At 39.8% G+C, this 27,524-nt stretch overlaps 2 protein-coding genes across 3 annotated transcripts in view; one reads left to right on the top strand and one right to left on the bottom strand.

Moving 5' to 3' along the window:
- LOC149162425 (protein DJ-1 homolog A-like) overlaps window positions 1-27,524 on the top strand; it is a 216,798-nt gene that overhangs the window by 87,826 nt on the left and 101,448 nt on the right. The window contains exon 5 of one of the 2 annotated variants that reach the window (XM_089437266.1): window positions 9,507-9,587. The exons of the other annotated variant lie outside the window; for it this stretch is intronic. Coding sequence (XP_089293392.1) covers window positions 9,507-9,587 — 81 coding nt within the window. The remainder of the gene's footprint in view (window positions 1-9,506; window positions 9,588-27,524) is intronic. 2 annotated transcript variants of the gene reach the window in all.
- Window positions 11,654-14,283, bottom strand: LOC149162426 (uncharacterized). The gene is made up of 2 exons (XM_089437615.1): window positions 12,442-14,283; window positions 11,654-12,285 (listed from the first exon to the last, which is right to left on the bottom strand). The coding sequence occupies exon 1, from the start codon at window positions 14,281-14,283 to the stop codon at window positions 12,916-12,918; it is 1,368 nt and encodes a 455-aa protein (XP_089293741.1). The 3' UTR covers window positions 11,654-12,285; window positions 12,442-12,915.

Genomic DNA, 27,524 nt, shown 5'->3' with positions numbered 1-27,524 from the left:
ACCTTGAACACGATAGCAATCCCAGTTGACCCGACTGAGAATGAAAAGTACGAGGAGGCAATGGCGAGGGTGAAGAGCATCATCCTTGACGGGGTCAAGGACCATGTAGTACCACATATTGCCGAAAAGGACACGACAAATGCGATGTGGGAGGCCCTGATGAAATTGTATCAGCATACTTCCGTGTAGAAGAATATGCTACTAGAAAATCAGTTGCGGTCATACCAGATGCAGAAGGGAGAACAGATAGACACCTTCCTCGGTTTGATTGAAGGAGATCCAGGATCAGCTGACTTCCATAGGGGCCACGTCGGATGAAGAGATGTTGGTGAGGACCGCATTGAACGCAGTCTTAGAGGATTGGGAGGTATTTGTCCAGAGCATATTGGGTAGGTCGACCCTTCTAGATTGGGAGGAACTGTGGGCGACTCTTCATCAAGAAGAGATTAGAAGGCTAACCAAGGTGGGAAGCAACAACAAGGGTGTTAGAATCAAGAAGGAGGAAGAGGAGGATGCTGCCCAAGAATCTAAGGGAAAGCAGGAGAAACGAAAGAAGAAGGACCTCTCCGAGGTCAAATGCTTCCACTGTGGGGAACTAAGTCACTATGCGAGGCAGTGTTTGAGGAAGAAGAGCAAGGGAGAGGCTTCTGAGACCAAGGCTGCTCCAGCAAAGGCAGAGAAAGAAGTGGAGACAGATGATGACTGTGCCATGAGTGCTCATGCGCCACTTGAGAGGAAGTGGGGAGACATCGAGCTGTAGTCAGACGGACTACAGGCGATGAGGGGTAGGATCCTTGAGGTACCCAACCTCTTGGATTATACCTTGCTACGAGAGCCCCGAAGAATAGCAGGATTGGCGGATGTCGGTAGAGACGGATGCGGATGGAGCGACAGAGGGAGCTACAGTGCAGGATTCCCAGGACAATGTGAGGCAGTAGTGCGAGATGCACAGAGTTGTTGCAGCAGTGCAGAGGTCAGAGAGGGAGCACTTGTTAGTGATAGAGGGAGCTTCAACATCGAGAGTGTTTCTAGCCCGACGGAGATGTCAGAGTTCGGAGATCAGTTACTTACTTCTCAGTAACTGAGTTGAAGTGCAGCAATTAGTAGTGGCAGTGCTATGGGCAACACGATGCAACATGATGAGAGGGGTGGTAGTGCAGATGCAGTAGTGGTAGTGGCAGGGCCATGGATGCAGTAATGGTAGTGGCAAGGCCATGGGCAACAACACGGATGCAAAGGGAGCTGCCGTACAGATGCAACAGTGGCAGTGGCAGGGGCATGGGTAGCAGTACATGATGCAGGAGTGCAGAGGATGTTGGGCAACAATCCTAGCATAAGCACAGGGACCAATACCGGATGATCAGGGTGATGCTCAGTGAGGAGTATTACTAGAGCATAATCCTCGCTAAGAGGGAGTGTTGATTTGGGGTAGCATCGGATGTGCTCTAGCCACAAGAATTGGTGGAGAGGCTAAAGCACATGAGATCTCCAATACTCAGAAATGGTTTGGGCAAAATCTAACCAGTTTGGGAGATATTAAGATAATTAATATTTTTAATTAAGTCCCTAAGTCTAAACTTAGGGAAAATAAAATATTAATGTGAATTAATATAAACTGAGTTAGAGTGGTCCAAAAGTCATGGATCAAGCCAAATTTAATCTTAGCCGTTGATTAGGGACTTAATCTCGGCTGTTGAATTGTCAACGAGAAAAGTATAAGAGGAGGCTTGAGGGTCACTTGGAAAACACACCGAGTTGATCACGAATTCGATTTTCTGGGGCAGGGCTTGCTGAGGAAATCGAAGGAGTGATCAGAGTTGTAGCTGAGGGGCAGTGAATGCAGTAGCAGAGAGGCAGAGATAGTACTGGGAGCATCATTGCAGAAGCCTGGAGAGGGTTGACACAGAGCTAGCTAGAGGACATGCAGAGGCAGCCAGGAGCTGCACAGAGCCTAAGGAGGGCCAGCGTGGGAGACACAGAGGCTCCAGAGGTTGACACAGAGCCCAGAGAGGCTAACGCTGGGTTAGAGAGGCTGACGCTGGGGCAGAGAGGCTGACGCTGGGGCAGAGAGGCTGACGCAGATCTTAGAGGTTGATGCTGGGAAATTTCATGGGGCAAATTGGAGTTGATATCTGTCTCTGACTGAGAGGTACTACTGCCGAGGGCATTCTCTGTTGGGTGAGCCATTTCTGGCACCCAGATTGTATTCTGAAACTGCTTAATAATAAAACCCTCAGATAGCTGCACTGGTTTTCCCGCATTGGGTTTTTTCGGGGACATTAGTCCAAAAATAACGGTGTCACTTGTGTGCTTGTTTTTCCTTTAGTTGATGATCTGTATGTGTTGAGACTGTACTTATATTTATTTTCAGCGTTTACATGGTAAATAACTTGTCAATTAACAGAACAAGTAGAAAGAAATAAATCAGAAAGTATAGGAAGGATTTCTAATAGTTAGACTTAGAAATTCCAACACCCTTAGGGGCACACTGCGACAATATTAATTAATGGGCGGTTTCTTTGGTCTTTCCATCCATGAGAAATGATAGACATCCCTGTTTCTGCCCATGTATCCTGGATTGCCTATAGCTGTCTATCCACAGATTGTCTCTCTGATGCCAACAAAGTAGTGCAGACTTTTTTATATCCAGGGCTTTTGTACCCTTTTGGTGCTTCATTAATTGCCTTAATCATTTGTTTCCAATAAGGGGAACACACCAAATTGAATGCTAGCACATTTGCATAGATGCAACGAGTTACATGTTCATCGGCTATGTCTCTACCTTGATTATTGAAACACGTTTCAAGAGGGCTTAGAGTGGGCCTTTTATTAGTTGTGGAAACAGGCCTAGATGGCAATGGAGGCCTAGTTGTAGAGCTTTGCCCAGGGTGTTTTCCCTTAGCAAGCTTCTTATCAGCAACTTCTTGTAAAGATGCATAGAATTTCATTTTTGCAGGACTCAAACCTTGGCCAGGTTTGCCATTTGCATCTTTTGGCCCGATGCATACTTGCACCCTTGTGTTAGTTTGACCAATGAGATGGGCCTTCACTCTAGTATATGAACCATTTTTTATATCTTGGCATTCATTGCACTTCCATTTAAATGAACCACCTTCAAGATTTTTTCCATTAATCTCCACATATTGCCATAGAGAAGATTTTGGGTCTGTTTTGATGATTTCCCCTTCACTATGCTCGTGCTGTGATGGTTCCATAATGATAATGGTCTATAGGTTACTGCATATAAAATTCAAATTATAATATATTATCAATAAACAATTAAAAATTAAAAACACAATTAATTTATTAAATGCATAAAAATTAAAATACATTAACATTTAAAAAGAATTTTTATTGAAGAAAAAGATAAGAAATTGGAAAGGGGAATTAAAAAATGTGCTAAATAATAGACATTTTGATTTTACTTATGTTATTATTATATTATATAACATATACATGCTAGAGATGACAAATATAATTTTATAAAGATATATAATATATATTATGGAGAGAACAATAAAATTATAAATGCCTAAAGGCTAATGGAGAGAACATATAGAAACAAAACATGATAATTAATTAAAACAATAAAATTATAAATGCGACAATGCATAATGGAGAGAAATATAACTTTATAAAGATATATTATTATAATATATATTATGGAGAGATTCAAGAACAATAAAATTATAAATGCCTAAATGCTAATGGAGAGAATATATAAAAACAAAACACGATAAATAATTAGAACAATAAAATTATACATGTGGCAATGCCTAATGGAGAGTATATAATATTTATTGTTAATATATATTGGATCAAGCTCAACATATAATTTAATATTTTATGGTTTATTAAATTATTTGTAAAAATAACACTATGGAGAGAATGAGACTATTGACTATTGACTATCGGGCTAGCAACGAAAAACAAGACAAACTATCGACTATCAGGCCGACAACCAAAAAAAACAAAAAATCGACTATCGGGCCCTGCAAACAAAAACAAAAAAACAATTAGTTTTTAACATTTGCGGTTTACCTGTTAGCTGAGCGGCACCGAAGCTTCTGCTGAGCATTCCTAGCGGCAGCTGAGGGTTCCTGGCGGCGGCTGAGCGTTCCTCTCACAACGCAGGCTGGTAGTCGGACTGAGTGACGACTTCCTCAACTGCTTTGTCCCAATGCAGGCTGACAGTCAGACTAAGTGACGGCTTCCTCGACGGCTTTGTCTCGATCGACGACAACTTCCTCAACTCCTCAACGGCTTTGTCGTTGTTCCAACTTCTTGTCGCTGTGTTCATGAGTTCCAACTTCCAAACATTGCGTTGCTGTGTGAAGCAGGGGCCTAGTTCAATATTTAACAGTTGCTGGGTGAAGAAGGGGGATATTTAGTGTGAGTGCTGACAAAGGTGAGGGACCACAAATTTATAAAGTTAAAAGTTAAAACCTAAAACCAAAAAAACCTAAAGCGATAGTCAACCCATTCATTTCGGCAGTTTCGACAACTTGCTAAATTGCCTCGGGATCCGTTTCATCCAGTGTATATAATATCACTGAAATATCGGTTATTTTCAGAAATATCGCAATATTTTCGAGGAGACGAAATATCGCCGAGAAAATATCGCGATATTTTGTCTCCTCGAAAATCGATATTTCGGGAAAATATCGTGCGACGATGCAAAAAATCGCCTGGAGATAGCGAAAAATTGCCGCGCGGCTATAGAAGTTCGATTTTGTTTTTTTTTTCAATCATTTTCATTTCTGATTGCTGGAGAAGGAAGGGGAGAGCTATGTGCTTGCTGCGAAGGAGGGTTTGAGAGCTATTATCGCCACCAACAACGAAGATTTTGTTGATCTAAGCTTGAAGAACAGTGAGACAATTTCATTTCTTCCATTAACAGGTATGTTCAAATAAACCCCTATGTTAATGAGTTTTTTGTTAGTTTTAGGATTATTCTTGCTTGCCTATTTGCCTACAATCATTTTGCTTGTTTTTTTTTTTCCATTTGCTATGATTTTCATGCCCATGAGCAAATGCAAGGGTTTTATCTTTTCTCCATATTTGGTTTTTCATTGAATTCACATTGCAAATAATGTAGCAAAAAAACTATTTCTTAAAATGATGTGGTTATTACTTATTAAGTTATTAATTCCAAATTTTTTTTTGGTGCCCTAGGTTTGAGTTAGCCCACTACAAAATTCAAATATGCCAAAAGCCTTGGACCCATTGTGGGAGTATGGGAACCCTGATGGTGGGACAAATCGGGCATATTTTACATGCAAATTGTGTGGGACCAGGATGACAGGAGGGGTTACACGATTGAAATACCATCTGGCTAGATTCACTGGACATGATGTTGGGATTTGTACAATTTCTAGTCCGGAGCTTATACAAAAAGCTCTTGAGGCAATTGATGAAAAAGACATAAAGAAGGAAGAAGCATAAAGAAACAAGGCTGAACGTGCAGGTAGATCTTTCGGGATATCTTCTCCTGATTTTGATGTTGAGGGTAGTGGGAGGGGCTCCACAGCTGGCACATCATCACCTGCTACTGCTAGTGCGAGGTCATCATTTTTTGTTCCACGAACAGGACATGGATCACAACCTGGCATAAAATCGCTTGTTAAAAAAAAGGAGAAGCAAGAAGCAGATAGAGTCATGGGGAGGTGTATTTTCTGGAGCGACTTACCTCTCAGCATCACCAAAACCAATCCATTTTGGTAGCCAATGTGTGATGTTATTGCTGTTGTGGGCCCAGGGTACAAAAGTGCTACATATGAGGAGTTGCGGGGGCCAATTCTTCAAGCAGAAAAGCAAGACATCAACTCTAGATTGGCGGAGTTGAAAAAAACATGGGAAGTTACTGGATGCACAATGATGTCTGATGGTTGGACAGATAGGAAGGGTAGGACCCTTCTAAATTTCTTGGTACATTGTCCTAAAGGTACCATGTTTATTAAATCATTGGATGCATCAGAACATATCAAAGATGCAGCAACGATATGTGAGTTGTTAGATGGGTTCATTCGGGAGATTGGTGTGTAGAATGTGGTGCAAGTCATAATAGACAATGCAACTAATTATGTGTCTGCCGGCAAGATGCTTATGGAGAGGCATCACATTTTTTTGGACTCCGTGTGCAACACATTGTCTCGATTTGTTGCTTGAGGATATGGGGAAACTCTCCTTCATCAAGGAGGCGGTTGATATGGCTAGGAGCGTCCCCAAGTTTATTTATAACCATGCTTTTGTTCTTAGCCTCATAAGGAGATTCACTAGAAACAAGGAGTTGCAGCGTCCTGCGATCACACGTTTTGCCACAAACTTTATTACTCTTCAATCTTTGCTTCGATGTCAGTTCGAGTTGAAGCAAATGTTTGTGTCTGATGACTGGTGTAATTGTAGATACAATAGGAGACAGGACGGGAAAACCATTGCAAAAATGGTGTACTCTGAGACGTTTTGGCGTGGAGTAGAAGAAGCATGCTCAATTAGTGAACCTATAGTAAAGGTTCTCAGATTGGTAGATGGGGAGAAGCCTGCAATGGCTTATTTTTATGAGGGCATGGATAGGGCCAAGGAGGCCATTCGTTCTTATTATGCGGACAAGGGTTCTGTTGGCCTTGATAGGCAGATGATGTTATGGGATGTGATTGATAGTCAGTGGACAGGGATGCTTCATCGACCCATTCATGCAGCAACACTCTTCCTCAACCCGCATTTTCATACAAATGCGGCTTTGATTTTGATGGCGAGGTGATGGAAGGGCTCCATTCCTGTATTCATAGGATGGTACCTGATCTTGAGCTTCGTAGCAAAATCAATCGCGAGATACAATATTATCGGGATTGTGTTGGCCTATTTGGCTTTGATGATGCTATTAGGGAAAGGACCCTCTTCATGCCACGTAAGTGACAAGTCATCACTCATTAGAAATTAGAATTTCCTTACTTATAATTCTATTTTTTTAAAATTCAATTATGTAACTTTTATTTGAAAGTTTAATTATGTTTTAAGTTTTTGAATTTTTTATTTCTTTATTTTGTTGTAGATATTTGGTGGCGAAGCTATGGTGCAAGGGCACCAAATTTGCAGAAATTGGCCATACGAATCTTGAGTCAAACATGTAGCTCTTCAGGGTGTGAGCGCAATTGGAGTGTATTTGAGAAAATACACGCAAAAAAGCGCAACAGGTATAACTTTGAGCTCCAGCCTTTAGTTGAGCAATTACACTTATTGTAATTTTTAATTTTTAATTTATGACCTTCAAGTGTCAAGAGTCAAGAGTCAAGACTCATTAGTTTTTTTGACACTCTTACAGGGTGGAGTTCACACACCTCGATGATTTAGTGTATGTGCATTACAACATCCGACTTCGAGTGAGGCAAATAGAAGCACCAATGGATCCAGATGCCATTTCCTTAGACAATATTGATGTATTGTCTTAGTGGAGGGTGAAGTCTGAGGAGCCCATCTTGGAGGAGTCACCTTCATGGTTAGAGCCAGATGATCCATTAGAACAGGGGCAAGAAGAGGAGGAGTACGAGGAGGAGGAGGAGGAGGAGGAGGAGGACATTGTGGGAGCATCAACATCAACACCATGTGCTATAGATATAGGAGAGCACAGCCCCATACCTAGCACTAATTATTTGACATTAGGTGCAGAGGCAGGGTCAGGGCCTTCTACTATTAGGGGCAGGCCTGGCAAACAACCCATCATGTTTTCTCGTAAAAGGGGGAGAGGGCAGTGATTTCAGATAGATAGCTTCTATTTTTATTTGTTATGCTACATATAACTCATGATGATGAAATACTTTTATATATGTGATGTTATTTTGTATTGGTTATCCACATTTCAGTCCTTGAATGGACAATTATCAGGGATCAGCAGGATTTGGTATCGCCTTTCATGTATCGTTTCTATTTGACATCATATATCAGTGCTTTTTTCATATTTATATGCCAATGTGTTTATTTCATGTTGTTATTGCTTTATATGTTTAAAAATCTGAAAAAAATGAATATATTATGCATTTTTTTATGCTTGCCGATATTTGCCGATATTTTCGCCGATATTTCCGATAAGATATTTTCTGGACCCTCACCGATATTTTTCCGATACCGATATTTTCAACACTGGTTCCATCCGAGAACGAGATGTTTCCTAAAACATCAAATCTGCAGCCATCCATATGTGAGCCGTATTTTGGCGCATCCGGATCAAATCCGCCAAAACGCCAATATTCGCCCTTCCTGTGCCGGATCCGGCAACATAGGAAAATTGAAGTGAAGGTTGGGCGGATGATGTTGAATGCTGTGAAGGATCACTTAATTCCTCACATATTTGAGAAGACAACAATGAAGGAGATGTTCGATGCCCAAATTAGACTCTACCAAAGTGAAAACATTAATAGAAAGATGATATTGTGGAACAAATTCAGATCCATAGAGATGACTAGATCAGACACCAATCGCTGGTGACCTGACAAAAATCATGCAGATCTGTGATCAACTTGCAGGTGTTGGGTGGAAGGTTGTAGACATAGAGTTGGTGAACATGGCACTGAATGGATCTCTAACTTCATGGGAACCATTTGTTAAAGTTATTTGTGCTCTAGACAACATAGGGTAGCTTGGATTTCTGGATGGAGGCTTGGAGTTGTCTTAGGAATGCGTGGGCTGTGATAGTGTTTATACAAGTGGAGTGGACCTAATGGAATACATGGCTTAGGAGGAGTGATGGAGTATTTTCTTTTGTAACAGGTGGCAAAATTGAACTATGGGGTTCTGTAGTAACCATGTAAAAAATCAAGCGGATGAAAATAGCAAGGACTGTTTCTTTTTCCTGTTAATATATCTTGGATAGAACTGTTAAAAATCAAGCGGATGAAAATAGCAAGGACTGTTTCTTTTTCCAGTTAATATATCTTGGATAGAACCCTTGGGCACTTCCCCTCATTCTGAGGATGGCACTCAGGGTAAACCCTTGATTCTTCAAGGCAAAAGGCTAGGTCAATAGTAGGGCTTAAAGCTGTTGCAACAATATATTCATTATGAGCTCAACATGTACCTTATGCGAATGAAACCTAAGGGTGGAGGATAACGCTCTGTCCTACAACCACCTGGGCTAAATCCAATGGATAACAAGGACTAGTTTAAAGAAAGAAATAACCAATTAAATTGTAAACGTGAAACCTAGAATCATGAATACAGAGAAAGAGGATAGAGAAGAATGAAACTGAAAAGCTAAAAAACTGAAGTTCAGTGTGATTGTATGGTAATTGGAAATAGTGAAAATAGTTATGTAATGAAGGGGCAGTTTTGATTAACTTTACTGGCAAAGATTATTTTGTGAGCTCTCTTAGTTTGCTAATTGATTTGCGTCTTTTCCATTCTCTTTTGGAGATAATGCATGGCAGCTCTTTTTGTTTCTGTATCTGTAGTCATTTAAAACATGATGACGTGTTTTGTTTAATAACTTGGTATTTTTGTGTTTATACATGCAGGTGATGCGTACTAAAGGCAACAGTGAACTTGTCAAGCAAGAGTTTAACAGAGTGGAGTGGTCATTCAGTAAAACTCCTCGTGTAAGGCCAATTATCGAATATGATATGTTTTGTGTTATGCAGTTTGAATCATATTTTTTAATCTCCAGTTTAGCTTACAAAAGTCTTGTTACCTCTAAAATTTGCACTTCAAAATATTCAACTCGAACAAAGATGCAAACTTAGGGTATCACAAAAGCACCACCACTGTCACCTCGGTGGTTGCTTCCCTCTCATTAGGCTTTCTCTTTTCCAGCATAAAATGGGATTCCCTGAAAAGATTACCAATCTGTTCTTTATGCCCTGTAACAATTTTTAGATTGGTAAGATAGAATTATTGTGAGATTTTCATTCTATTTAGTGTTGGATTTCAGTAGAGTAGTGCCTACTCCAAGGGTTCTGGAGTCAAGAATGATAATGAAGGCTTAGATCCTGATCAAGGAGTGAAAGATGACTCAGTCAAATCACTAACAGCAATCATTACCAGCCCTTAACAGCTATGTTGCATGAAACTTCTAAGAACCCGGTGTTTCGGGCTGTACCTGTACCTGAAACTCCGAAAGTTGGTCGAAACTTGACCGAAACTCGACCATCATGTAATCATGTATGAGAGTTAATATAGACTTGGTTTTCCTTCTAAATTGTCGTCTATGGACCTTATTCCCTTTTCTCTTGCAAGATAATGTGTTATTCACTTATTTATAACTTTTTTTTATATATATCTAGACATATATGACATTTCAGTTTATGTTTCGGCTGATGTTTCCCTTTTTGGGAGGTGACGTTTCTAAATATACCCGTTTCAGAAACTCTGAACTGTTTTGGCGTTTCGTGCAACTTAGCTTAACAGTTTTTTGAAATATGAGTAACAGACAAGTACAAATGTCCAAAAGATATGCCAGCACTTCCAGAAAATACTTGTATTAAGACATGACATCAAATATGAGAGAATGGAGTAAATGGAACAGCTTTCTATTGAATAGAAGCCATGAAAACACAATACATAACAGATCTGTTTTCATAACATCTATAAGAGGATGAACAGGTCTCTCTTAACAGCCCTCTTATGCTAGTGATACTCCACAAGTAGACAGCAAACACTATCCTCCAGCCAAGGAAGTGAATACAAGCATGAAAGGGCAGCTTTACAGAGATATTTCTTAGAAACCTGTAGATTAAGCTTTAAATCTGACCCAATACCTGTAACAACCAAACTGTAGTTAAGGTATTTTCTCCAATCTGAAATCACACCCTGTGCACACGAGGTGATGCCTCCTTTTATAGGCTCTCCTCTCAACTATTGAATGAAAAATTTAATCATAGGATGTGCTAGAAACCTCAGAGAATCGGGTGCTGTGCTTCTAGGGTTACATTTGATTGGACACCCAACTTTGAATATGTCAAACATGCTACATTTTCATTCCAGTCCAAGCACATCTTCTAGGTGACCTTAATCCCAATAAAACATGGAAAGGGAGCATCTAAAGGTCTTTTTATGAAGGCTGGAACAATTAAAACTTGTTCACTGAATTTGGCAATCGAAGGCACATAGATGCACACACACACACACACACACACATATATATATTATTCAATAATGGATGATTTACAAGACCTTGGGCGGTTCTCCTTTATAGGAGTTGACTGGCCACAAGGTTAAGACACGACTTTTGACATAAGTGCCCTTTCATAATTAATTGGGCAACTTAATTTAATTTAATTTATTAATTAATTATTAATTAATGTCTATTTATTATTATTTTATTATTTATTTTAATATATTATATAGTTATGAATATTTTATTCATAACATTGCCTCTCCCTTAAAAATGCTTTGTTCTCAAAGCATAGGCAATGTTGGGTGCAATGTTACCAGACTCGGAATCGGCAATAAATCGGCGAGGCAAAAGAGCGAAGAGTTTTAATCGGATCGGGAAAAAATCGGGAAAAAATCGGCAAATTCATTAAATAAAAATATACACATATTTTGAATTAAAAAAACCATTTTTCATTAATATTGGGTAAAGGTATGTCCAAACAATGCATAATATCAAATTATCAATAGATGTCCAAAATATCATGAATAAATAAGTATCTCATATATGTTATGAGTCCACACATGATCCAAAGCACTGAGTCTTGAGTCCTTAGAAGCATATGCTTCTAAAAGTTTACAAAAAAGTAAAAAACTGCATACTAATCAGAAAAAAATCAGCAACTAAGAGTCTAAGACTCTTAAGAGTGAGAACTAGAAGCAATTCCTCCCGCTCCTTCGCTTGCTTGACTCTCAAAGTTCTCCAAGTCATGAAGGCTGAAAAGAGGAGGCTCATCTAATTGAACCCATTCTGCCGCATTTGTAGATTGCAAATCTAACTCTTCAAGGTCAATTGGTGAATGATCAATACCTGTCATTATCATGAGACATTGAAATGTGAATTAAAATTTCACTTTGAAGTTTGAACTTTAAACTTTTAAAGTACGAACTAGATTATGAAACCTTCAAATTCAAGCTCTCGAATCTCACCTTGTATTTGTTTGTTGCGAAGTCGTAGATTGTAATGGACAAATACAAGGTCATTCAAGCGCTTTTGTGTCAATCGGTTGCGCTTCTTAGAATGTATTTTCTCAAACATGCTCCAGTTGCGTTCACAACCTGAAGCACTGCATGCTTGGTTTAAGATTCGAATGGCAAATCTCTTCAAATCTGGCGTATCACTACCAAAGTTTTGCCACCAAAGACCTAGCAAGTGGTAAGGGTTTGTGAGTAGAAGACTAGAAGTACCAAATTAGTAAATAGTAAAAACTTAAAAAGAAAATAAAATTTAATAAAACATTTAACATACAAAATAAAGTTTAAACAAATTTAATGAATTGATGAAGCCTTCAAGCTGGGTACCTGGCAACATCTTTGACCTTTGTCTTATAGCACTGGTATAGGCAAACAATTTAGATGGTGTCCTATAATCTTGTAGTTGGGAAAAGACACGACTTTGTTGTTCTGGATCAGGGAAGCACCTTTCCAAGCATGTCATAAGTCCTCTGCCAACCTCCCCATCCTCATTAAATTTGCTCTTATCATAAAAATATTGTGGGTTTAAGAAGTACCCAACAGCATGTAAGGGGGAATGCAATTGCCTATCCCAACGTGCATCTATAATGTCCCAAAGAGGCATATACTTTGTCTCATCATCCCCATATCTTCTTTTGATGGCCTCCTTTGCGAGATCCATCGCCTCATAAATGTAACCCATAGCGGGTTTGTCACCATCAACCATCCTGAAAGTTCAAGCATTCAAATTTAAAGAAATATGAAACATTGTAAATAAAAAGAAGCTTGAAATGAAATTTAAAAAATGAAAAAGTTAAAAGACTAAAAGTACCTGAGAACTCTAACAAGGGACTCCGTCACAACAATAATCTCTTCAGCATCTTTCCAGAAGCCATCATTAAACACAAGTGCAGCAATTTCGATGCCTTCAGGGGTCTTGGAATGTTTAGATCCCATCCACTCAGGTCCCAAGAACATCCTCTTCAGATTTATCTTTTGCTCAACCACAGATTGCAAAGATATGAAATTTGTTGCAAATCTAGTCACTGCAGGTCGAACAATTTCTTTACCTTCAGTGTATATTCTCATAGTGTTTAGGACAATAGTGTGGTTGTATAGGTATTTGGTTATGGATTTTGCCTTCTCCACAACCTCATGTATCCAATGAAGCTTACCAATGTCCTCAAGCATTAAATCTATGCAATGGGCAGCACAAGAGGTCCAAAAAATAGTGGGGTGCCTCATCTCAAAAAGTCTACCAGCAGCCATATAATTCGCTGCATTATCGGTGACAATTTGTACAACATTTTCTTCTCCCACTTCTTGAACAACTTCCTCCATCATTTCACAGATAAGTTGGGCACTCTTAACCTTATCTGAAGCATCCACTGACTTGAGAAACATTGTGCCTGCGGGACAAGATACAAGGAAATTTATTAAAGTTCTATTCCTCTGATCTGTCCATCCATCACTCATGATGGTGCACCCTGTTTCTACCCATGATGAACGAAACTCAGCTAGCAGAAGCATGACATCTTCAACACTCTCTAACAACATATCTGTCCTAAGGCTCTCTGATGTAGGGGCTTTGAACCCTGGACCTGCATTAGCAATTGCATCAATCATAGCTTGCCAATAAGGACTTCTGGCACAGTGGAAAGGTATGTCAGAATAGAACCAAAAGTTAGCAATGGCCTTCCTTGCCTGAATATGGATATTTTTTTTCCAACCAGTGCCATCCAAGGTAGGTTGGGAACCGGGTTTTGTGCGGGGAGCAAAAAAGGCGTTTATGTTTCCACCTCCAGTGTTCAAGGAAGGAGTTGAAGGGCTGGCATGGCTTTGAGGCATGTGTGGAAAACTTGGGAACGGCATTGAGGATTCAACAGATTGAGGTGACATGGGGCTAGTGACAGAAAAAGTATCAACTCCAACATTTCCTATTTCAGCAGTTTGCTTTGCTTTCTTGGCATTACGCTGCTCTAACATTTCAAGGGCCAAGGCTGCTTGGTGTTGGACATTCTCGTCAACCTTGGTGCAAATACCTATATCATGGCCAGGTATTTTTGCAAGGTGGAACTTGAATCTATAAATGCCTCCACTGCATTTTGTTTTGCAAAATTTACAAAGGAGCCTGGGGTCTCCGGGAATCCTGTCACAATAAGCCCAAGCAAAGTCCTTCTCTCTCGGCATTGTTGTTGCTTTGAACTTGTGTTTAATTTGTGGCTTCTGTTAAGATTTGGACTCTGGAGTCTGGCTTCTATTTTATTTGTGGCTCCTGTGAAAGACAACAAAAAAACAAATTTAAAAATTATCCAAAAATTTAAAATATGCTAGAAATTTAAAAAATTAAATGAAGACAGAACCCCTCTTTTTCCTTTCTGCTGGACAGAAGGCTTAAGCAGATCAAGACATCAAGATTCAAGACATCAATGCTGTCAAGACTCAAGAGTCAAGACATCAACACTGAACAGCAACAAACTGAACAAAGTCTGTCAAGAATCAAGATTGTGGAAATAACTTAATAAGCAAATCTATAAGAACTTAGAAGCACTTTGAGTGCTGTTACAAATAAACAGATATATCTATTATCTGCAAATTTATATATAAATTTTAAAATGAGTGAACAACAACTTTTAACTTCTGAGATCTATCACAGTGTCTCGGTGCTGCTACAGTAGTCATATCTCGTTGACATTACATTGACAAAGTTTCGGTGCAAAATCTAGTAGATCTACAGTTTGTTGAGGTGAACATCTCAGTGTCAAGAATGTCGAAGAGGAAGAGGGGTCCAGAAGAAGAAAAGAGCAGAAGATAGTCTGGAGTCTGGACTCTTTAACTACCCCTTTGACTGAACAACTCCAATTGCAAAGACCTGCAATTTATAAAAACTCCATCTCAAAGATGTTTCGGGAGTTTGAGGCTTTAGCCATTTCAAAGAAGTGGATTTTGCTTTTAGACATGACTTCATGAATTGATAAGATTGGGTGTTCATCAGTTTCAAAACTGAGCAAGGCATGATAAAGTTCAATTTCACAATTTAATCAAGTGGTTAGAAATCGTAACCACATTGGTTATGCCATGCAAGCTTAAGTCTGGACTCTGGAGTTCCATGTATCAGACTAAATCTGCCGTGCTGCACCAGAAATTGCATAATTCGTGTTCTAAATCAAATGTGATTTGATGCTTTGAAATGACAGGGGGAACATTTGAGACAATCTCTCGTAGAGAAGAGGCAGAGGTATTTGAGGTCCCTTCTGAATGTCATAGAAGAAACTCTTTCTAGGAGTCTTAGAGATAAGGACTTGGAGATGGAAAAGGTGAATCGTAGAAAGATGGAATTGGAGGAGAGAGTGAAACAGCTGAAACTAGAAGCCCATTTATGGCAGAGCAAAGCTAGGAATCATGAAGCGATGGTGGCAACCTTAAAAAGTAATCTTCAGCAGGCTGTTTCAATTTTGCTGTTGCCATGCAGACACCTCTGCCTCTGCCGGGACTGTGAAATGATGTTCGATACATGTCCTGTTTGTCATGCTACAAAGAATGCAAGTGTGGAAGTCTACATGTCATGAGATTTTCTTTAGTTTCTGTGTTCTTTTGTCACTTCTAAAGGTACAAAAACTATACTGTTGGGTTTCTTATTGGTGTTGGACAACACTGAAGGACGGGTTAGGCCTAGAGAAGCAGTATTCATATTCATTATCTATTCACGTTGGTTATTCTGTTGTCGAAATCAGATACAACAGCAGTTCCACAGGTGCACAGTAATGCTGAGTCAAAAGGGTGAAAAATATCAAGTGTGCAGCGTGCTAAGAGGAGAGTGTGGAGTTCTTGTAGTGCTAAAATGTTTTCTCTTTCTTTATTGCCCATTTTCACAGACCAGATACAATTCTCTGATCGTGAGACGCTCTGTATATACTATCAGTTTTTAAAGCATACGATGATCTTGACTCTTGAGCAGCAAAATATGACTGTGTCACTGTGATACCATATATAAGTGCTCTATTTACCTTTTTGCGGCTTCCAAGTTTGAATGCTGCAGCAGTGCAGCCTGCTCTGTGGTGCCCGTGCTGCGGTGGACGCTGCTCTGTGGTGCCCGACGCCCGTGCTGCGGTCGAATGCTGTGCTTATTGTGCAGCGTCACAGCGTGCTCACTCTGCGGCTTCCAAACGCGCTATCAACCAAGGTCCAATGTATCACCATTCACCAACGCGCTATCAACCAACCAAATCACGGTCACCGTTAAACAATCGACGGATTTTATAAACGCGAAACCGGAACCGAGGAGCGAAAACCGTATTCTAAATTGGCGGGACTCGCCAACAAATCGCAGAGTCGGGAAAATCGGATCAATCGCGAGTCAAACTCGCGTTGACCACGAGTGAAACTCGGTCAACGCGAGTTGACGCGTAAAGTTTCGAATCGAGTCTTTCTGCAGCCGATCCGATCAAAAATCGCGATTAATCGTAGGAATCGGCGATTCCTGTTACATTGGTTGGGTGTTGTTGGTGAAAACGTTCTATCTCCCATGACTTCTGGTAGTCTTTTCCATTTGATAAGATATTCTTTAATAGTCTTGGATCGTAGTACCTTCTCTTTGGTGGCAAGTATGCCTTCAGGTTCTAATATGATCCTTCCTTCTTCGTCAGTCTCAGGTATCTTTGTTTGCACTGTTTGATTTTGACCAAGTACCTTTTTGAGGCTTGATACATGAAATGTGTTGTGAATCCGACAATGGTCTGGTAACTTTAATCCATAAGCCACACTACTTATTTTTTTGATTATTTGGTATGGTCCATAATACTTAGGAGATAACTTATTTTTCCCTTGTTGTTTTAATGATAACTACTTATAGGGTTGAAGTCTGACGAAAACCCAATCTCCTTCTTCGAACTCTCTTTTGGTGCGGTGTTGGTTAGCTTGTTGCTTCATTCTATTCTGTGCCACTATTAGATTTTCTTTTAACAAGTTAATAATTCTTTGGCTTTCTTCTAAGTGGTTCTTTACTGCTTGAACTTTAGAATTGTGCAGCGCAAAATCCTTCCACCTGGGTGGTTCATAGCCATATAGGGCTTGGAAGGGAGTCATTTTAGTTGAAGTATGATAGGTGGTATTGTACCACCATTTTGCCAGGTGTAGCCATTGAGACCATTTGTTTTGTTTGTCGGTGACGAAACAACGGACATATGTTTCCAAACATTTACTTTCAACTTTAGTCTGACCATCTGTTTGGGGGTGATATGCTGAACTCATGTTGAGAGATATTCCTTCTTGGTGGTAGAAATCTTTCCAAAAATTGCCTTTAAATTTTGTGTCTCTATCACTGACAATAACCTTGGGGAAACCATGTAGTTTGTAAATGTTTTTACAAAACACTTCCGCAATTTGCTTGGTTGTGTCAGTTTTTCTGATTGCCATGAAGTGGGCATATTTGGTGACTCTATACACTACGACAAATATCTTGTCCTTACCATCGGACATAGGAAGTCCTTCAATGAAATCCCTTGAGATTTCCTCCCATTTTTGATTTGGAATGTGTAACGGGTGTAGTAAACTAGGAGTTGGAATATTTTCACCCTTATTTCTCTGACAAACATTGCATTTAGCAACATACTTTTGGAAAACGATTGCCAAATGTTGTAGTAAGTTTTGAAAAAGCCGACATGTCCAATTGCAGGAGAACTGTGAGATTCCTTTATTTTCAGTCTAAATTTGGATGATGGAATTAGGTAAATTCTACCTTTGTACCATAATATGTCATTTTTCCATTCAAAATTGGCATATTGACTGATATTTTCAATCTTAGACCCACAGTCCAAATCTTTGGCATACTCAACTTGTATTTCGTCTAACTAGTCAGGAACAACTACTGAGGCGACGCATGTTGTGTTGTCATCATCCTTCCATGAGAGTGCATCAGCTATGACATTTTCCTTTCCCTTTTTGTGCAGTATTTCTAGGTTGAATGCTGAAACTTTCTCCATCCACTTTTGTTGTTCTATTGATAATGTTTTTGTTGAAGTAGGAATTGAAGACTATTGTGATCGATTCGGATTGAGATCTTATTTACGAGTAGATACTGTCACCATTTAGTTAAAGCGTGTATAATGGCAAGCATCTCCTTTTGGTAAATTGATTTCAGGCTTTCCCGTTCGTTAAGCTTCCTTCTTTCGAAGGCTATAGGGTGGTTGTCTTGCATTAATACTGCTCCATTTCCAAACCCTGAAGCATCACATTCGACTATGAATGGTTTGGAGAAGTCTGGAGATGCCAGTACCGGTGTGGTTGACGTCACTTCTTTTAGAATATCGAAGCATTCATTTGCTTGGTTATGCCATTGAAAAGTGTTCCTTTTTAACAAGTTTGTCAGGGGCACCGCCAAATGTGCATAGATTTTTATGAACCCTCTATAACACCCAGTTAAACCTAGAAATCCTCTCAGTTTTGATATGTTCTTGGGTTTGGGCCATTTAATTGCTTTATTTTGTTGGGGTCCACCTTGACTCCTTCCTTGGATATGACGTGTCCCAGGTATTCAACTTCCCTTTGCCCAAAGGTACATTTTGATAACTTGGCATAAAATTGATTCTTCTCTAATACATAAAGTACTTCCTCTAGATGCTTGAGGTGCTCCTTCCACATTTTACTGTAAACGAGGATATCGTCAAAGAAGACTAATACAAATTTTCGCAAGTATAGATGGAAGAGTTCGTTCATGGTTGCCTAGAAGGTGGCTGGTGCATTTGTTAAACCAAATGGCATTACCTTAAACTCATAGTGCCCTTCATGAGTTCTAAATGTAGTCTTTTCGACGTCTTCTAATCTCACTTGAATTTGATAGTAGCCTGATCTCAAATCTAATTTTTAGAAATATTCTGCGCCATGGAGTTCGTCTAGCATTTCATCAATGAATGGAATAGGAAATTTGTGTTTAATCCTCTGTAATTTGTACACAATCGGAAAGATCCATCTTTCTTCTTGACTAATACTACTGGTGCAACGTATGGACTTCTAATTTTCGTAATGATTCCATGCTTTAACATATCTTGTATCAGTTGTTCTATTTCTGTTTTATGATGAGAGGGGTAGTGCTATGGATTTACATTTACTGGTGTTGAATCTGGTTTGACTTCAATGATATGTTCAATTTTCCTTTCAAGGGGTAATTTCATCGGTAAATCTTGAAAAGCCTTGTCATATTTCTGGATTAGGGATGAAACTTTAGGCTGTTGGTGAACCCCTTCCATCGATAATAACTTTAACGGTTGACATTGTGCGACAAATACCGAGGCTCCCTTGTGAATAAGCTTCTTCATTTGCTGAGAAGAAATGACTTGGGTAGGTGGGGCTTGGAATCCGAACAACTTATACTTCCTTCCATTCATTTTGAACTTAATGAATTGTTTTTGGTTTTTTGCCGAATACGTCCTTAGTGTTTGCAACCATTGTACTCCCAAGATGGCATCTACTCCTCATAAAGGGACCATATAAAAATTGGACTCCATTTCGTATTCGTTCAGTTGCATTTTAACTTTATGGCACTTCCCTACTCCATCTATTCGTTTTCCATCTGCCACAATAAATTTTAAATTTGCTACGGGATAGGCAAAAATGTTTAGTCTTTTTGCGACATTGACATCTATAAAGTTGAGTATACTTCCTGAATCTATTAACACAATAACGTTCAACTTCTTAATATGTCCCTTAAGCTTTAATGTTTGTGGTTGAGCTATCCCTGTGATAGTTTCCAGAGAAATTCTTGGCATTTCTTCTTCTGGATCTGGATTACGAGACTTGTTTTCTACTTGTTTTCTTCGTCGGAGCTATTCTTTGAAGATTCTTCGTCTTGTTCTGCTTCGCAGTTGTAAAGTTTTTGCGTAGTGCACCTGTGCCCTGGGGAATATTTATCTTCGCATGTCCAACATTTGCTATCCCTTTTTCTTTCGAAATTTGACTGTTGTTTTCCTCCATCGCGCATTGGTGGTGGAATGCACTTACTAGTGTTTTCTGAATATGACTTACTTGACTTCCCTTTTGAGTAGTTGTTTGATTTTTCACTACTGGTATATGGAATTTTATGTAGCTTATATTTTCGCTCAATAATTATTGTTGCATGTCTAGCTTCTTCAATGGTTTTGGGTTTATATAGTTTTAATTCTTCCTGAATATATTCTTTAAGGCCACATCGATACATTTTTAACAGTTCTTCGTCTGAGAATCCCCTTTGCCTTATAGCTAATACTTCCCACTCGTGGGTGTATTTGCTAACCGATCCTTTTTGTTTGAGGTGAACAATTTTTTCGTAAACATCATCTTCTTCTTTGTCAAGGAACCTTTTGAGCAGCGCGTTTTTAAAGTTTTCCCAATTGAACGAACGAACTACACATCTGTTGGACCACCATAGAAACCAATCATATGCTTTAGCTTCCAGGTTGTTGGATGCGGTCATGACATTCTCTTGTTCACTTATTGGCGGGTTTGCTCCGAAAATGGCGTCCATTTTATTTACCCATACAATGGTGCCCTTATGGTCCTTACCATCATACTTAGGTAATTCTCTTTTAATTTTAAGGTAGTCTTTTTCGGGAAACTTTGTATAGTACTGACTTCCTTCGAACTGTATATGCAGTATTCGTGGCTTTTCGTGCATCGACGGAAATTCATGACTTGGAAAAATTTCGCCTTCCAGAGTCTTGGGACTTTGTGTGGCTGAGGGATTAAAAGGTGGATTGGCTCCTCCCATAAACTGGCTCATCATGCTCTTCAATTCTTTGATATTCTTTGCCATTTGGTCTTGAGTACTAATTATCTTCTCTTGGCCCTTTTCGAATTCATCTTGCTTTCTTTCGACATTTTGAAGGCGCTTGTGCATTCTATTGAGTTCTTCTTGAAATTTCTTCGAATTGTCGTCATTATTACTTCCCATTTTGTTCTTCTTTTTCCTAGCAGACCCAATTTTTTTATTAATTAATTATTTAAATAATATATATATATATATATATTTTAAATTAATTAAATTATATAAAGCAATTAATTAAATCGTAACTTGTAATATATCGAACTTTATATAAACTGTGACTCCAAACTGTATATAATATATCGAACTTTGTAATTAAATCGTGGCTCAGGTTACTCAATCAGCACACCTCATGACTTAACAACGTGTTGTTGCTCGACGTGATTGGTGGTCACGCTGTTTGACTGATTTGGGGATAAAGCGTGGAGGGTGGCCTAGCGGACAAGAGCAGTGGCAGACGGAAGGGTGATTGAACAACATCGGTGGGGGTCAACTGTGTATCGGGCAGTGGTCTCGGCAATGACAGGGATCTTGTTGGGAGGATCTTTATAGTATAAGCCACGGTGTCACGAGGGATCTGGGCCGAACAACTACTGTTGACTGTTAACCGACAACGTTTGGAAGTACGCCTGTTGCGGGCAGACCAGGGAGCGATGCAGCGGATAGGGTTTGGAGCGATGCAACGGATAGGGTCTGGAGTGATGCGCAAGGAACGACGGAGAAGGGGTATGGTGCAGGGAACAACAACGTACAGTGAACGATGGAGAATGAAGCAGAAGGTGATGAACTGATGGGTGATGACACAGTGAATTGTGCAACCACTTATCGAGGAAGGAAATGCTCTGATACCACTGGAACAATTAGACTTGTTCACTGAATTTGCCAATCGAAGACACATAGATGCACATAATATATATATATATATATATTTTTTTTTTTTTTTTTTCAATAATGGATGATTTACAAGACCTTGAGTGGTTCTCCTATGATTGTCCAAAACTAATTGAGAAACGGGAGGCACATTATGGGAGGCAGTGCGGTGCTAACATGGTGAAGTTTGTTTTTTGGTTTCGTTTCCCTCTGGGGGACGCGCACCCTAGAATGTGGAGATGAACTGACCCATCGGTTGACCAAGGCCCTTTCAGAGCGAATGGTTCTGATGCTCATTCATTAGTTAGGTAGGTGCAGGTCAATTTATTTATAGGAGTTGACTGGCCACAAGGTTAAGACATGACTTTTGACATAAGTGCCCTTTCATAATTTTTTTTTGGGTCAAGTAAGAATGGATTTTTCTATTAACCGAAACAAGTGCATTACATAATTTACAAGGTAAACCAAACATCCTTGCGTTTACCAAAAAATGCTCCCCATGACCTAACTGAAGCGGAATTGGCATAACACCTTTAAGAACTTGGAACCATCCCCTCATAACGGGATATAAGGTTAACACAGTTAAACCAAAAAACCCCGACCCACAACCCAAACGGTTGGAGCTCAAAATTATTACATTCGCTACCATAAAAAACGGCGGGTCTGCAATCCGGTACATCGCCCTCCCACTGCGCTCACCGAAGCTCGATCATCGATCGGCCAGAGTTCCTCCGTCCAACTTATTCAATGATCAACGTTTAACGTTGAATTGAATAATCTCATCATTGAATCACTGTGTCGCCATTGATCCATACAGTGATCAATGAACGGACAAACCTGCAGCACTTCTAGAATCGGTCCTCACGCCACTTTATCCTTGGTCTTCCTCCGTTGCTCTCAACCTTTCCCATTGCTCCATATCTTTGCCAGCCTGATAGAGATAGTCCTCAAATAGTTTGCCTGGGGATAACAACTCCCAGATGTGCCAGGTGTTCCTTTCCTTATTAATCACTCCTTCGTTTGCTAAATGGTTTGCTACCATGTTAGCTTTTCTTTTCACATGGACAAAGCTTACAGTTTTTAAGGTTTGCAGGTGGGAGTAGATACGGTGAAAGACTTGCGAGAGCCTCTAGTGTTTCGACACTTTATCCGGTGATGTACCATTGCATATTTTCTTGGCCGCTCTAATAATCAATTCCGAATCTGCTTCAATGATGATATTATGTGAATCTGAATCCACCAATATTTCTAAGCATTGCTCTAGGGCCATGAGTTCCGCCATGTTATTAGTGGCCTTCCCCAAGTGGCCATGAAAGATCTTCTTTATTTGCCCTTGTTCATCTCTTATAACACCTCCAAAACCAGTTAACCCTGGGTTGCCCTTAGATGCTACATCTATATTGACCTTTAAGAATCCATTTGGAGGAGGCTTCCAAATGTTTATATCTGAATTTATTTGGCTCACTCCCTTGATAATGCCTTGTGGGCTTATGGATTGAAGACCCAAATGTAGTAGAATACTCACATCTTGGGGCAGAGGAGGGTCCTTAGGAAGAGTCCTCAACAAGCTACTGACTGTATCTTTGAGCTGCCTTAAAATTTGGTCAATTATGTGCTGGGGCTTGCTTGCTTTGTTCTTGAAGATCCGACTATTGCGCTCTTTCCAGACATTCCAGATGACAAAGCCTGGAACCAGGGTCCAGGCTCTATTAATAATTTCATTCCCTGAGAAGTTTTTCCTCCAATTCTTCAATGTGTTAGAGACGCTGAGTCTGTCCCTATCAGTATGCCTAAAGATTGAGGCCACCCAATCCCACACGATGGAGGTGAAAGGGCAGAGGTTAAGAAGATGATCCATGGTTTCCTCTTGAGAGTTGCAAAGGTAGCATTTGGACGGTCCAGTGAAGCCTTTTTTCAGGAGATTCTCCCAAGTTAAGATTTTCCTTTGATGAACTAGCCAAATAAATAATTTTATTTTCATCCAGTGGGGGCTTTGCCAAAGATTCTTCCAAACTTTACTACCTGTTTAGCTTCTTTGAGGTTAAAGTTTCCTTCAGTGTTCTTTCCCCATCTTAGTTGGTCAGGCAAGGAGGATACCATAATCCTTCTATGCTCTAGATCCTGGGTAAGAGAGTCTGCCTGGGCCCTTAGAGGACTCTCTTCATTGTGGCCTAGATCCTTCCAAGTTCTCCATTTTTCATTGTTCCTTTGCTGGTTCCAGAAGTCTTTTACCATAAGTAGACCTTTGTTGTCTGTGTCATTCTTGAGAGCTGCTAATTCATCCTTATACAAGTTGGGTTCCTGCTGCCAGTTGTCCTCCCAAAATCGTGCTAGGTTCCTAGCTCGAATTTCCCAGAAGCTATGTTGCTGTACAATACTTTTATTTTCCCAGTCAAGGTTCCAAATGTGGGAGCCCTTAATGTTCCCTGACATTCTAATGTGATCTTTCTCCTGCCAATTCTTGGCATATTTTTGTTTCCAAAGCTTAGCCCATGGAGTTGCTGATTCCTTTATCCATCTCCACCAGAGTTTAGCTCCCGAAACCTTGCTAATGGTTTCAGGATCATGAAGCCCCAAGCCACCGTGGCTCTTGGGTTTGCAGATTTTATCCCAGGCTACTAAGGCCCATTTCTTTTTCACTTCTCCTTTGCCCCATAGAAAGTCCCTTTGTATGCTCTTGATCTGCTATGTGACTCCTTTAGAAGTAGGAAGAGTAGAGAACATGTATATAGGAATGGCCTGCAGTACAACCTGTGTGAGCACAAGGCGCCCCGCCAAGTTTAAAGACCTGCAAGTCCATTTTCGGATCTTGTCCTGCATTTTATTTATAGTTGGCTCCCACACTTCCTTGCTGAGAGGTTTATCTGTTAGAGGTATGCCCAGATACTTGGAAGGAAGCTGGTCCCTTTGAAACCCCAGAATTTTGGTGATATTTCTTTGAATAGCAATGTTAGTGTTAAAGAAAAAAAACTTTTGATTTGCTGAGGCTTACCTCTGTGCCAACAACCATAGCAAAATCATTCAAAATTTGTTTGATCGTTCTGGCTTCCCTGACTGTGGGTAAGCCCTGCAACATTGTGTCATCCACAAATTGTTGATGTGTGTTTGCCTCTCCATCCAAGGTGAGTTTGATGCCCTAGATTCTTCCTTCAGCATTAGCTATTTTAATCGCTCTACCAAGCCCTTCCATCATGAGAACAAAGAGAAAGGGTGAGAGTGGATCCCCTTCTCCGAGACCTCTGGAGGGTGTGAAGAGTCTTGAAGGAGCGCCATTAAGCAGGATGGAGAAACTAGTCGTGGTAACTAGTGCCATAACCCATCTTATCCAGTTTTGGTCGAAGCCATATGCTTTTAGAACTGCCCTTATATAAGACCAGCTTAGCTTGTCATAAGCTTTTGCTAGATCTAATTGAATGATCATACCGCTTGTTTGTTGCTTTTGAGAGAGCGTACCACCTCATGCGCTTGGATAATATTATTGAGGATTTGTCTTCCTTCCACATAGCCTATTTGCTCCTTTGAGATGAGAGCTGGTAAGAGTGGCTTGAGTCTATTGGCTATCACCTTGGAAATAATTTTATACACCACATTACATAGGGCTATGGGTCTGAAGCCATCCGGAGTCATGGCATTTCCTTTTTTGGGATCAAAGCTATGAAGGAAGCATTAAATGCTTTCAAAACCTTTTTGGATCTTCTTGAGTCTTCCACCACCTCAAGGATATTCTGTTTGACTGTTTTCCAACATGCTTTGAAGAAGTCTACATTAAACCCATTCGGGCTTGGAGCTTTTCCATTTTGCATTTCATTGATCACCTCACTGACCTCCTCTTCTGACACTGGCCTGTTAAGATTGTGATTATCTTCTCTGGTGACCAGCTGAGGGATGTACTGAGTGAAATGGTTGATGAACATAGATTTGTCCTCTTGAGGCTCCTCTGCAATACTGAGGAAATGTTGTACAAGGAGAGATTCCATGTCTTTGTGAGAGAAAATTTCTCTCCCTTGAGAGTCTTCGAGCTTTGTAATTTTGTTGTGTGCCTTGTGGTCCATGGTGGATTTGTGAAAGAACTTCGTGTTCCTTTCTCCCTCTCTAATCCACTGTATCCTTGACTTCTGTCTCCAGAAAATCTTCTTTTGCAAGCATCGATCTTCCCATTATTCCTACAAAGAATCAGCTTGCTGTTTCCGCTTCTCAGTAAAGCCCTCTGCGATATTGATCTGATTGATTTCCTGGAGTTTCTGCTCAGCTTCTCTTTTGGCTTTGAATATATTGCCAAATTCCTTTTTGTTCCATTTTTTAAGCTTGAATTTGATATGTTTAAGTTTCTGTTGTAGCATGAACATTCTAGTGCCTTGAATGTTTAGATCCTCTTTCCACCATTTATCAATATTACTATTGAATTCAGGGTGAGAGAGCCAGGCATTCTCAAACCTGAAAGGTTTGTTTCTTGGTGTGCCCATGAAGGTGGCTTCCAGTTGTACAGGCCAATGATCCGAACCTCCAAATGGAAGAATCGAAGCTGTCATGGCAAGGCCTGAGAGAAAGAGTTCCTCTGAGATAATAAATCTGTCTAATTTAGAGGCGACTTGTGAAGCTCCTCCCCTTTTGTTGTTCCAGGTGAAGGTCCCATTTATTGTTTCCGTGTCCACTAACCCCATGTTCATTATGAAGTTCTGGAAAGCCATGGAGTCTCTGCCTAGCTGCCTGATGCCCCCTTTTTTCTCTGTAAGAGATCTTATCATATTGAAATCTCCTGCAATGATCCAGGGCATATTAGGGTATCTTGCTCTTAGTTCCTCAAGGGAGGTAAGAAGCTTGAATTTGTCTTCTTGCTTTTGAGGGCCATAGACATTTGTGATCATGTATATCTCCTTATCCCCTAAAGGTTGACATACCAAAGAAAGATAGTTCCTAGATGCCTCAGCATCTAGGATTCCAAATTTTTGTGGATCCCACAGCGTGAGAATCCCCCCCGCTGAGTTTTTTGCTTTAACCTCTAGATACTCATACTTGATTAGCCATTTATTATGTATTTCTCTAATCTTATCCATCAAACATTTTGTCTCCTGAATAAACACCACATCTAATTAATAATTAATAAATTAATTAAATTAAATTAAGTTGCCCAATTAAGTGCCCTTTCATAATTAATTGGGCAACTTAATTTAATTTATTAATTATTAATTAATGTCTATTTATTATTATTTTATTATTTATTATAATATATTATATAGTTATGAATATTTTATTCATAACGAAGGCATCCTCTACCACTTAACTTCTTGAGATATACAAAATGGTCCACGATGCCAAGTGTCAAGCTATCGCTTCAAGAGCTCCTCTAATTGATGATTATTTTTTGATATTATGACAAAGTAGGTTGTTGTAGATGCATCCATGGGGGCACTTTTCAAAATAATATTTATTTTTCGTTGTCACATGTGAAAAATGGTCTACAAATGCCTTGTAGCATGTCCTCGATCAAACTATTTTTCTTAGAATGAACCTTTGACCTTGAAAGAGGGGTTCTAAATGTTGTGCGTCTTCATCTCATGAAGGTGTTCTCCTAGAAACCTTCTCAATGTTTTCTAAATCATGTCAAAAGCCTAGTAGATAATGAGTCATGCCTCCAAATTGCTTGGGGAGTGTGACAGGTGTACCTAGTGGAGAAATATGCATAAAGATATGTGGAAAGCTCCTCCAAGGTAAGATTAACGACCAAAATATGTGATATCATACAGTGCTAGCTAAGTGTTCATCATAA

This window comes from Pinus tabuliformis, chromosome 5_2 (assembly GCF_031772625.1).
Source record: "Pinus tabuliformis cultivar Carrire ecotype Pingquan chromosome 5_2, CPIR1, whole genome shotgun sequence".
NCBI classification, from domain to species: domain Eukaryota; kingdom Viridiplantae; phylum Streptophyta; class Pinopsida; order Pinales; family Pinaceae; genus Pinus; species Pinus tabuliformis.
This window is presented reverse-complemented; position numbering and strand designations above follow the sequence as displayed.

Excerpts from the sequence above, each read along its gene's own strand:
- LOC149162426 (XM_089437615.1), bottom strand. The coding sequence starts at position 14,283 with ATGCCGAGAGAGAAGGACTTTGCTTGGGCTTATTGTGACAGGATTCCC.